This window comes from Triturus cristatus, chromosome 4_2 (genome assembly GCF_964204655.1).
Source record: "Triturus cristatus chromosome 4_2, aTriCri1.1, whole genome shotgun sequence".
Taxonomy (NCBI): domain Eukaryota; kingdom Metazoa; phylum Chordata; class Amphibia; order Caudata; family Salamandridae; genus Triturus; species Triturus cristatus.
In genome coordinates this window covers 51217224-51229511 of record NC_140586.1, presented here as the reverse complement: position 1 = coordinate 51229511, position 12288 = coordinate 51217224, and the positions used below count along the sequence as shown (strand labels likewise).

Here is a 12288-nt window from a genome sequence, read left to right as displayed (position 1 = left end):
GAAAGATATCAAGCACACTCTTACTACCACCCAAATCGGACACTACTGTACAGTTGACAAAGGGCATGCCACCAAAGGAAGATGCCCCTAGATCAACTCAATTCTAAAACATGCTGAGAAACCAAGATGAGCCAAACAGCTAACAAATCCAAGGGGGTGGCAGGGCCATTCTCCCACACCCAGAAGGATTCGAGCCTTATGTTTGCCCCACCCAAAACTAAACATATAACAACTACTTTAAATGAGAAGTTGCCATCTTAAAGTCTCCAGAGAAACCTTGTTAAATATAAAACAGCCTTTATATACTACTAGTTGAAAAATGCTGCGAAAGCAAAATACCTGTCCTTTCTCAAGGAACCTAAGGACCTGGACCCACTCACTACAGGGATAACGCTGGAGGGCATGAGAGGATGGGTCACCAGATTATACAGTGGGTTTGCTGGAAACACAACAGATGTAATAGTAGTTGATGTCATTATGCTGAGCACACACCGTGTTCGCATCAGCTAACTATAGACATAGACTAATACATTTCATGTTTCATTATAGAATATATATGACTCTCATGTGATTGCATAGACCCCAGTAAAGATCATGCATCTAAAAGGTTTGAGACGCCACGCACTGGTTTTATGCATTTGACATGGCTATGCCCCGAAATTCTGTTTTCTAGCATGCCGTTGGAGACGAACTTCACGAAATGATGGCACCTGTAATATCTGTTATACCTTTGGTAGAGTTGCTTAGTTATGCGACAGATGTCCCCAGGACTGTAAGCTAAGCACGCTTACTACCCTTTTTGCAAAGCGATTGGTGGCACTGAGCTGGTGGTTAGGACTGTCACAGAGGGTGAAGGTTTTGGTGCTCTTTGGTGAAAAGCTAATGCCGAAGCATATGCCACAATGATGCTACAACAATTAAGCCTAAAGACACCTGGAAACTGTTTTATAGAATTCTTAGGGCATATCAGCAAAACACAACAGATAATGGACATTGATAAACTGCAATATGCTTTGGTTGGCGTATTCTCAATAGACTGTCATAGTTGCCTGGGAATTATATGCTTTCAGTGTATCTATTATATTGTTAACAGGTGCATTGCCTCTTTTACAGTCATGCTTTCCTGTAGTGCTAATACGAGATAGGTTTGTTTAGTATATGTTACGTGTTATACTACATATGGATTATTTATGGTTATTATGACTTAGTTATTATTCGTTATTTTTAATTCTTCGTCAATTGCAAAACACACTACAGCCTGATGCACCACCTAAAATAGCAGAGACAATTGGCACTAGTAGCAACTTGGCCTCATTCAAGATTCTCAACAGCAGACATATCAGGTCAACTGAAAGGTCCAATCCAATAACTGCAGACAATCGCTTACTAAAACAAACTCCAGCAACCCAGTATGCTCAATAACCTTGACATAGGCAAACACAGGTGTACACCTCTCAAGAAGCCTAAATCACATTTAAGGCCATTCATGCACGCAACGAGGACATCAACCAAAGAGAGAGGAAGCACTGCCGCCTGTTGTTTTCCCCTACAGTTCAAAGGTCTTTCTAATAAATAATGGGTGGCAGAAATATCTACTCCCTTGGGTCTATGGATGTCAAAGCTTTGATTGAAGTTGTAGTTTCACATTTAGACACCAAAATCATGACATTACGAATGAACCGTAGGTGCAGAGAGACAGTTACTAATCTGTTGCAAAATGGTTTGCGTCATTCCTAGATAACAGATCACAAAGAATAAAAGTTAATCATACCCTCTCCGACTCTACTCTGGTCTCTATTGAAGTACCTCAAGGATCCACACTCTCTCCTACGCATTTCCATCTGTTCATGGAACCCCTCACTGAAATTCTAAGGTACTAAAATATTAATTATAACATATATGGTGACGACACACAATTATACTTGAAAATCTCAACCCGAGGACGTTAAGACTCTAAACCACAACCTGCTGAAAACCCAGCAATGGCTAACCCGCAATCACCTCAACGCCCTCAAAACTGAGTTCCTCTTGATCACCCCCCACAATTGCTCAGCCCCAATATAGGAATGGCTCAAACAACTTACAGCTCTCAATTGTGCCCCTAACATAATTGACTCCACGAGATCACTTGGTATAACTTTGGACAAATATCTGAATATGCAAGATCATATCAGCACAACAACCATGGGAGCCAATTAACAACTGAGCATTCTGAAGAAAATCAAACCTTTCTTGCCTCCGGATGACCTTCATCTGGCAGTACAATCCCTTGTCATTTCCAGATTAGACTACGGGATTGCTACTTTTGCAGGCCTTCCAAAAACAAGGCTAGCACCATTAAGAGCTAAGCTTAACTCAGCAGCTAGACTAGTCACGGGATGCAGAAAATGTGATCATATCAGTCCAGACCTAAAACTATTAAATTGGCTCCCGTTTGAAGCAAGGATCCAGCTGAAAATAGCTTGCATGGCTCATAAGGCCCTTCACCAACAACACTCCCATTTACCTGGCCAATAAACTAGAATGGTCAGGGGCAGTTGTTCCTTAAGATGTGGCAATTCCTTATTGCTGAAACCGCAGAAGCTCAACAAAAAGAAAACATACAACCATTCATTCTCTGGCTTAGCCCCTAGAATATGGAACTCACTGCCACCCATAATCAGAGCCAACCCCTCGATGACCGCTTTAAAAAAAAGAAATTAAAAGGTTTCTGATGAACAAATATCCCCATTAACAACCCGAAGAATGCTTCTGAATGACTCATGTTGATAATATTGGATCATGAATCTACCTTCCTGATGGCTGGTCTGCAGTTTTTTCTGTTCTTACTTATAACTGATGGCTTCTTACGTTATATGTATAACTCGTCTGCTATTTGTTCAGCGCCCTGATACCCGGATGAGGTCATGTCCGCACTTTATGAAACTCTTCAAATAAATAAATAAGCTCTCAGCCATTTGCTCTGTGGACTTCGAAGTCAAATTAAAGACCGAAAACAGTTATTTGGAGACCAAGTTCCAAATCGTCTTTGTGGCTTCAGATCAGATTATTTGAGGGGTTGACCGATGAATTCTTAGAGCAGCCAAGTCTGGATAGAAAGCCTGCTGTGATCTAACATGTCAAGCAGGATGGGTGATTTGAATAAGTCAGTGCACTAATTAAAAAGTCTGTGGAGCACTGCATGTTCTAAAACGCAAACAGAGGGAAGTGGGACTGAATGCCAGAACCTAAAACGTATAAGGCCACGTGAGTGATGCATGAGTCGATGAGTGAGTGATCTTAATTAGTGTGTTAGTGCTTACGTGATTTTAAAATTCCTGCAGAAAGAGAAAATGTTCTCTGGGATTGAAGAATTAACAGAAAGGGACGGCCAACTCAAAGGAATGGCAAGACAGACTCCCAGTAGTGAACGTCAGAAATCCCTGTAAGGACCTTTCTAGTGCTTCTCATAGGTACAGGGAATTCTTTAAACCATATTCCTTGCAGAGACAAGTCTAAAATAAGCTGCATAGCTGCACAGCTAAAAAAATAAAGTACCATGATGTGCAGAGAGAAGGAAGAAATAACATGTTAAAACAGGAGAGAAGCTTACACTTCATCCATCTGTATGTCTTCGTCATCCTGTGGGAGCTGTAGGTATGGGTTATTGGAGGCCGGTCGAAACTTGTATCCAGTCAGAACGAAGAACACAAGAGTGGAAACTTCCACAAGCATCTGCAAGAAAGAATGAGGATTCTAGGAGTCTCCCCACAGGATAATAGGAAATCGGAGCAGAGAAAGCCTTAAAAAACAGACTCATAATAAAGACTAAACAATACACCTGTAGCAGGACACACAACAGCAGTGATGACTAAGAAACAATTGTATTAGCAAGACAGAATATAGGATTCCATTAGAAGTCCCCTCAGGAAAGAATGAAGCCGGAGATGAAGAAAGAATTTCTTTTTAAAGCCACACGTATAACAGGCATACACAATATAAAAAGAATCATCAACAGCATACACAACAGAATCTGTAAGGCAGAAGGAAGAATTTAATAGGGTGGTACCTTGGATTGGTATGAAATAAAAGCTGATAACAGTAGAGAGTGCAAAAGCCACAAACAAAGCAGCCACCAACAATACAAACACAACATGAAAAGGAAATACTGGTTACCAAGGATTAATTCAATAAATCCTTCAACTAAATTAGTGTAAATAAAAGAAGAATTGATCCAGAGTATTCATAATATCACAAGTATTAATTTATATTTCATCTGTGGAGATGAATGAAAGTATTATATAACGATGTAGGCATCTTAGAACCACTTCAGGTTCATAGATGTTCTGTAAAAGACTTGTGTAGTTATAAACACCAAATAACCCTATATCTAGGTATTTAAATATGCTTATAGTGCTGACGGCACAGTGCCTAATAAAAACGCAAGTGCAAAGAATGTGGTTGATTTAGATCTAATTTTTAGGAAACTAGCAAATCTCTCACCCTAAGCTCTTCAGAAATGTTATTGGGGGACCACTCCCAGTTAGAATGTCACCAAACATACACATGCAACAACACATACACAATAGCATCTGCAAGACAAAAAGAAAGATTTGATGAGCATTTACTTTAGGACAGCAAAGAATTGGAGCGGTGAAAGAGTCAGACCTCCCCAAGGCCACCCATAATTTGCACCAATATAAACCTAATGTTGGCAAAAACAATACCCATCAATCATGACATCGAAAAGCTTGGAAAGTAGGAGTATTTTATTTTTAATCACAGGCAAGAACAATACACAACTATAACTATCTATCATCAAGGGCACATGCAAGAGCACCAATGATAGCCATCTACCATCAGAGAGAGAGAGAGAGAGAGAGAGAGAGAGACAGACAGACAGACAGAGACACACACACACACACCAATCTTACAGATATAACATTCAGTATCATACTAATAATGATATTAATTATGCAAATGTAAAAGCAAATATAACGACACCAACTGTATCCAATTAGTATATCAGGTGCGCATGCAAACATGCAGCAGCGAACACGGTCATCTACTATCAAATACACTTCTAAGGGCACCAGGAAAACAGACCAACAATACCCACCCACCTTTTTGTTCACACAGAAGTGTACAATTGATACAAACCAACCACCAGGTATATATGCTGCAAAATCAAGTGAATATAGGAAAAGCACCAATAATCTCCATCCGGTACAGATGCAACAGCAATAAATACCAACATCAAAAACACTTACATACTATCAGACACATTTCACAAACCCAATTTAAGACAGAAAATAACACCCACCAGCCCCACCTTTGTGCTATCAACCACCCAGAGCATTGCTAGTGAAGATCTGCCTCGCATACACGCTACATGCTTTAATCTTGTATTTGTTTTAAATCTGTTTTAATCTGTTTTTATCACTGCATTGATCCTGATAAACGGGGAAACGTATTGAATTGTATGAATTTCCACGTTTTGAGCAGCCAAAAACGGGGGCAATCAGTACTTCCCTATTGTGTCCTGTGTAGAGTGACACGTAGGGACCATAGAGAGCGGTCTAGCCAAAAGCACCAGAGAGCTCTAGCAGAGGCGGGAGGTCAGCAGTCTAGTTGCTGACTCCACCTCTACTTTAAATGACCGCTACGGGCCGGGCGCGCCACTGGAGCGCCTAAGGCAAGCCCGTCTGCGCCCGATCACGCCCAAACGTGTCCCGGAGCCCGCACCCCTGGTCGCTGCAACCCAGGTAAACATAGTTAGTCCAGAAAGCAGTTACTAGCCATTAGACCACCGACACACCCTGTCTGTCATTACAACCAGGAGTTGATGACATATCCATCTCCAGGATAACCTGTCATCAATGTGGTTATGAGCCACACACAAACTTGATTAAACAGACTAGGTCAAATACCTCTAAAGAAGATACTCGAAAGCTGGGACTGATTAACGCCCGCTCAATCCCAAGACACACTTTAGATATTAGAACCTTGCTAGAGGGAGAGCCCCTAGACATATTGTTTGTGACAGAACATGGCTTAATGATAGCTCAGGCCCAGATATTCATCTCGCCCTCCTCCTGGGCTACCAGATACATAGTCTAGACCAGCCAGACAGAATCAGGGGTGGCATAGCTATTATCTTAAAAGATGAATTAAAATGTACCATAACTCAATTCCCTATCCCTGAATGTGAAAGTGCACAGTGTCGTATTGCGCTATCCCCTACCCTCACATTCTCAGGAGTACTCATCTACAGGCCCCCAGGCACAAGTAGCAGATTTTTAGAGGCACTACCCGACTCCATATCCAGTCTTACGATGGAAAAGGCCCAATTGACAATTCTTGGCGACTTTAACTTGCACTTTGACGCACAAGAAACCCCCTATATCAAACGGTTGCAAGGTGACGTGGAAGACTTGCAATTAACCAAACTCGTAACATCACCTATGCATGATAAAGGGCATATACTGGGCCTTATTTTCTCTAACGATCCGCAGATCATAGTCTCTAAACCTATCCGAGTACCTTGGTCAGACCACTTTCTAATCACTTTCAGCCTACCAAAACCCTTGCAACAGAAAAAAGCCACAGTCCAAACTGTCACTACTAGAAGCTGGACCAAACTGGATCCTAAAACGTGGCAGTCAGTCTTGAAGGATAATATTCCCATTTTTTCTGGCAAATTAGAAGAGAAATACCAGCAATGGGAAAACTGGATCATCCAATCAGCTGACATTTGTGCTCCTAAGAGAACTTTAAACAGGAAATCTCAGCCCAAACCTACTCCATGGTACAATGAACAGCTCTACGCATTGAAAAAACAATGCAAGAAATTAGAGAGACTCTAGAGGAAAAACTGTGCCCCGGAACTTAATGTCTGATTACAAGCTGCTGATCAGAACTTATCACAATGAAATGACAAGAGCCCAAGCTAAATACTATGAAGGAAAAATCTCGCGGTCAGCAAATTCCCCTAAAGAGCTATTTAAAGTGGTCAAAACTTTGACCGACCCTCATGAAAATGCCAATGCCCCCTACATCGGTCAAGAGATGCAACGATTTAGCAGCCTTTTTCTCTAATAAGGTGACAGAAATATATGATCAGTTCCCGAAAAATAGAGAACCTGTTGCAGTTAAAATAAGTAAGACAATTGCATCTTCACCATTAGCTCAATTTCCTAGATTGGAGAAGAAAATGTCCGTTGCAACTACCAAATCTGGCTCTCCAATTGACCCGGCACCTCCGAGTACCCTAGGGGAGGCACTAGAGATAATTTTACCATCGGTAGCTAAACCACTCAACCTATCTCTAGATTCGGCTCTAGTTCCCAAACCGTAGAAGCACGCAATCATTAAGCCACTACAAAAAAAAGCCAATCTCAACCCCACCATATATAATGATCTGCGCCCCATCTCCCTCCTACCACATCTTGGTAAACTTTTGGAGAAGCATGTTCCTTATTCCCTGACCAATTTCTTAGAGACCAATGATATCCTTCATCCCACCCAAATGGGCTTTCGAGCCGCACATAGTACTGAGCCAACACTACTGACGGCCACAGAGGAGCTAAAGGCGATACTAGAGGAGGGAGGATCAGCCGCCATGCTCCTGCTGGACCTCAGCGCTGCATTTGACACCATAGATCATAATATCCAAAAAAGGAGATTAGGGGAAATTGGAATTCAGGACAAAGCTGTGGATTGGCTTGCCTCCTTCCTGGAGAACAGAACCTTCCAGGTGATGGAAAGGGACTGTGTCTCAGAACACCTCCCAATCACATGTGGTGTTCCGCAGGGCTCATCCCTTAGCCCCATTTTATTTAAAATCTACGTATGCCATCTTGCCGAGGTAGTAAAGGAATTTGGCATATCAGTGGTGTCATATGCTGATGACACCCAGCTGGTAGTGTTCTTTACAAACGGCTCCAACCCAAGAAATTATTAGCTGTCCCTCTGTTTATAGAAAGTGGTAAACTGGATGTCAAACAGATGTTTGAAGCTGAAAGGTGGGAAATCACAGCTTATGCTGCTAGGAAATCTGGCCATCCATGCACCCCTTACACAGTGGCCCAATTGTATGGGAGATCCACCCATCCCCAAACCAGCAATAAAAAACCTGGGAGTCTGGCTGGAGGATATACTTATGTTAGACTGCCAATCCAGGAAGCAATCAGGAATGTGCTTCTCGCTTCTTAAAATGTTAAGGAAAATCATTGAAGTGATTGCAGAGCACCTGAAGAAAACTGTGGTTCAATCCCTCCTAATCTCACTACTGGACCATGGCAATTCGCTGTATCTGAGATTGCCCAAGTATGTAATAAGGAGACTCCAAGTGGTACAGAGCGCGGCGGCTGGACTACTGCTGAAAATCACTAACCGCGTCTCTGCCATAAAACCTCTTAAAACAGTTGCATTGGTTGCCTGTCGATGCCAGACTTAAGTTTAAAACCCTCTGCATAGCGCACAGAGCCATCAATAATAAAGGGCCTATAAAGCTGAGGAAATTAATATCTAGGTACACCCCGACTAGACACCTCAGATCCTCCCAACAACAGCTCCTCAGGACAACCAGAGTTAAAAGGGCTAGATGGGGCAGCAGATCATTGGCCTATCTGGTACCCAAGTTGTGGAAGACCTCCCTCTTAAAATCTGAACCGTATCTAACAAAACCTCTTTCAGGAAAAAATTAAAGACCTGGCTGTTTCCCCGCTAAATATGTGAACACTCTGCACATCATTAGCAGAACCTCTTTTAGCACCGGGAAGCCTTACAATTACAATTACTCACGCACTCTACTTACATCGATGGCAAACACCAACCAGATCCTACTGACAAAACCATAATCATCCCTTTGTTCCCAATGAAACCACACACCACCCTCAATTGGCACAGCTTCCACCTACCACCTCCACTTGTATCTGTGGTAAACTGCCCAAATGAATCATCCACCACCACATACCAATTGAATTCACTGTAACTGGCCCCTCTTGTTCCCACGATCACCCACCACTGACTGATATCCTCCCTTACCTCATGAAGCCACTGTAGCTGGAAGGAGACTGTGACCTTTAGCAGGATGGCAATAATTCTGGTGAAGTAGATGTAGCAAACAATCTGTTAACAACAAGAGATCAATGAAGATAGCTGCATAGAAACCCAATGCAAAGTGTCAAAAGAAACAAAACCTACTACAAAGGAAAAGCCACATTACCCCGAGGAGGTAATATGAGAACTTTCAAGAGAGGACACCACGGGAAGATGCAATGAGACCTTTCTGGGGGAGACACAAGGCCTGCAAAGTAGGAACATGGTGAGACCTATGGGAGGTGTCGCAGTTGTATCGCCACTAGAAGGAACATGGAATAACGAGCTTGGGGACATACAACATGCTAATAAGGGACGCCATAAGATCTGCCTTGAGCAGATAAACTGATATACTCAGTAAAAAAAGACTTCTTAAAATCAGCATGGCAGATGGCATATGTATGTGGAGTGAGGAAATATACAGTGGCCCCAAACCGGGTTGACTTTGTGTGGATGATATAAATTTGACAAATATTGTGGTGAATTTAAAACTACAAAGACACAGAAAGAACTTAAGCAATGGGGAAATTCCAAACGTACCATAATGTAATAATGCCGGAAGAGCTTTAGCTTTGCCAAATTCATGGCAGCTGTAAAGAAAGACAGAGAAGTCAATTTGGCTGCAAGCTTGACCATTTGGCAAGTTGCAAAGGTAAAGGCTCCTAGACACTGTCAGACTAAACAGCACAATGGGAAAAAAAACAGGAGAGAAAGGGAAGTTAAAAAAAGAGTTATAAACAACAGAAGGGATAACATAGATGCCAAGATATTAGGTCTAAAGGCTGCATTTTCTAAAGAGGAGAAAAGGAAAGAGTGCTGTGTATGGTCAGGACAGGAGGAGGTGCCAATGTTGGTCTGTGCAGATGTGGTCTGCACTTTTACCTTTCCCGTCAGTGCTGGATGCCTCCTGGAGATGTCGAATAGACCTAAGGAAATACATTGAGATCTATGTTCAAGATGTCTGGTGATTTGCTACAAAATTCAACATTTTTCATTTATTTAGGGCTCTGCCGACCAACTCTCTGTAGAATTCAGGCATCCACTCACAAACACTCACAGCCAGCCTCTAGTGATGACTCAGATAACCACAATGAACAAAATGAGACGGGACCAGTGTAGAAAGTGGTGTGCCCTCAGAAGATAACATACAGATCCTAACAATACAATGATCACTTAAAACTATTTAAGAGCAATAACCGAAGGAGAGCACAGGAGGTCAAATCTTAACGCACAGTAAACCACAAGAGACCACTCCATTGCAAACAGTGAATAGCAGGAGATCAATTCTATATCAACCACTAAGTGCTGCAGACCAAACAGTGAACAGACGCAATCCAAGAGAGAATGTTCCATGCTACAGAGAAGCACAGCTCTATGATCACCACGAATCACTAGGCATCAGCCCAAACAAAAGACCAATGCAACAGCACAGCCCCTTAACAAAAACAGTGAATCATTGGAGACCACCCTGACTACATCAAACCTCAAGTCACATAACATATATGAATATCCTATGACTACAACAAAGAATCACAAGCTACAGCAAGCCACCAATGGCCACCCAAATCACCACCACAGGGAACCACACTACAATATCCCTGAGACTCTCACAACACATCATCATAGACCACTTCCCACTCAAGAACACATAAAACAGAAAACTGCCCATTCAAGTGTGTTAAGACACCAGCAGGTTTACAGAAAGCTAGGATACAGAGGGCCTTTCATCACCATATCACTGGAAAGAGGATGGCTCCACAACAGATCAGGTCCACGAGGAAGACGATCTGTGTCCAGAGGGCATAATCACTTGTTCCCGTCTCAGAGGATTCCATGATGATATAAGCAACATTTGCCAACACCTGCACAAGAGACAGAAAATGACACCAGAGTCTTCAGCACGTAGCAGTTAAAAAAACTGAAAATGAATACTAAAGATATAGAATACAATATTTATAAACTCAAACGAAAGACTAGATTATTCAACAAGTAGATCCAGGCAAGCAACAGATGACAATCTTCAAGCAGGAAATTATATAACTAGTGCAGAATATAGAACACAGGAAACTGCAGCACAATGTGAAAGTTGCAACACTCAAACAAGAAATGAAACAGCTGCAGAATGCATCAAACAAACTACGCAAAGAATGTCATCACAGCTTTTAAAAATTCAATGACATTACAAGAGTTGGAATAAAACTGATAGGCAAAAGTGTAATCACGAACTTTAAATTCCAAAGGTGATATGAAACAGAAAATGACATCACCAGCTTTAGTTATGCATTTAAGGAGTCATGAGTTGCAACATGCAATTAAGGGGAGAAAAATGACACCACAAAGGGCAGCTTGTAATCATTGAAAAAGAAATTACATTAAAGCTTTAGAATGAGCAGGGCTACAATCATAATCATTCTTGAGTACCTGCAGAGGGAGAACAATCATGAAAATCTTCTTATCTTTGTCCGACAGGATGTACTTCACGAACGCCCATCCGGTACCAATCAGGACTATAGTAATGAAGAGCAGCACGCCTTTCAGCCTAGAGAGAAGGATACAGGAAGGTACAGATGGCATGAGGTCAAGAGCAAGGAGGTCAAGGTGTCTATCCCGACCTCTAGAGAGTTACCAATCTCATGCAGCAAAATAATGCTCTCAGGTTATTAAATGATCACCGAATCCTGTAACGTTAATTGCACCTTCAGCCTTGCGCCATCCACACACAGCATTGGAGCAGGTCTCTGGCGCAGTCCTCCATATCATAACATCCAGCACCACACCCCACAGCCAGTGTTACAAAGCCATTCCTCATGAACCCATAAAACAACATCCACCAATAACCAACGTTTCTGCACTATCCGTAACTATCGATAGTAGTCGGTACTTACACGTGGGTGATGTAATACATAACTGCCAGGCCTTCGAGTGGACGTCCCTCTTTGTTAATGAAGTAGTAGTTGATCTGAGGAGGAAGATGCTTAGCGTGAGTATAACAGAGGACGGGTTGTACACCAGGAAGGGAGGCATGGGGTCCAATTGCAGCATCTATTGGGGTTTTCGTGACCAGCTGCATTGGCCAACCTCTGCCCTCCTAGAGGCTCTTGATCGTCAGTCAGAGAATCTAGTGCTGATTACTTCACACAGAGGTCACTACGGTTTTGTGTAAACATAATCACTGCCTCCCTCCTTCCACTGCCTTAATTTCAGGTA

General features: G+C 42.2%; 1 protein-coding gene across 3 annotated transcripts in view; it reads right to left on the bottom strand.

The window, feature by feature from the left end:
- Positions 1–12288, bottom strand: part of GPR108 (G protein-coupled receptor 108) — a 90588-nt gene that overhangs the window by 31373 nt on the left and 46927 nt on the right. For all 3 annotated transcript variants that reach the window (XM_085600428.1, XM_085600430.1, XM_085600429.1), the window contains exons 11-17: positions 11967–12040; positions 11503–11620; positions 10813–10943; positions 9964–10007; positions 9622–9671; positions 9028–9111; positions 3593–3714 (exon numbers count right to left, since the gene is read on the bottom strand). In XM_085600428.1, the coding sequence (XP_085456554.1) occupies positions 3593–3714; positions 9028–9111; positions 9622–9671; positions 9964–10007; positions 10813–10943; positions 11503–11620; positions 11967–12040 (623 nt within the window). The remainder of the gene's footprint in view (positions 1–3592; positions 3715–9027; positions 9112–9621; positions 9672–9963; positions 10008–10812; positions 10944–11502; positions 11621–11966; positions 12041–12288) is intronic.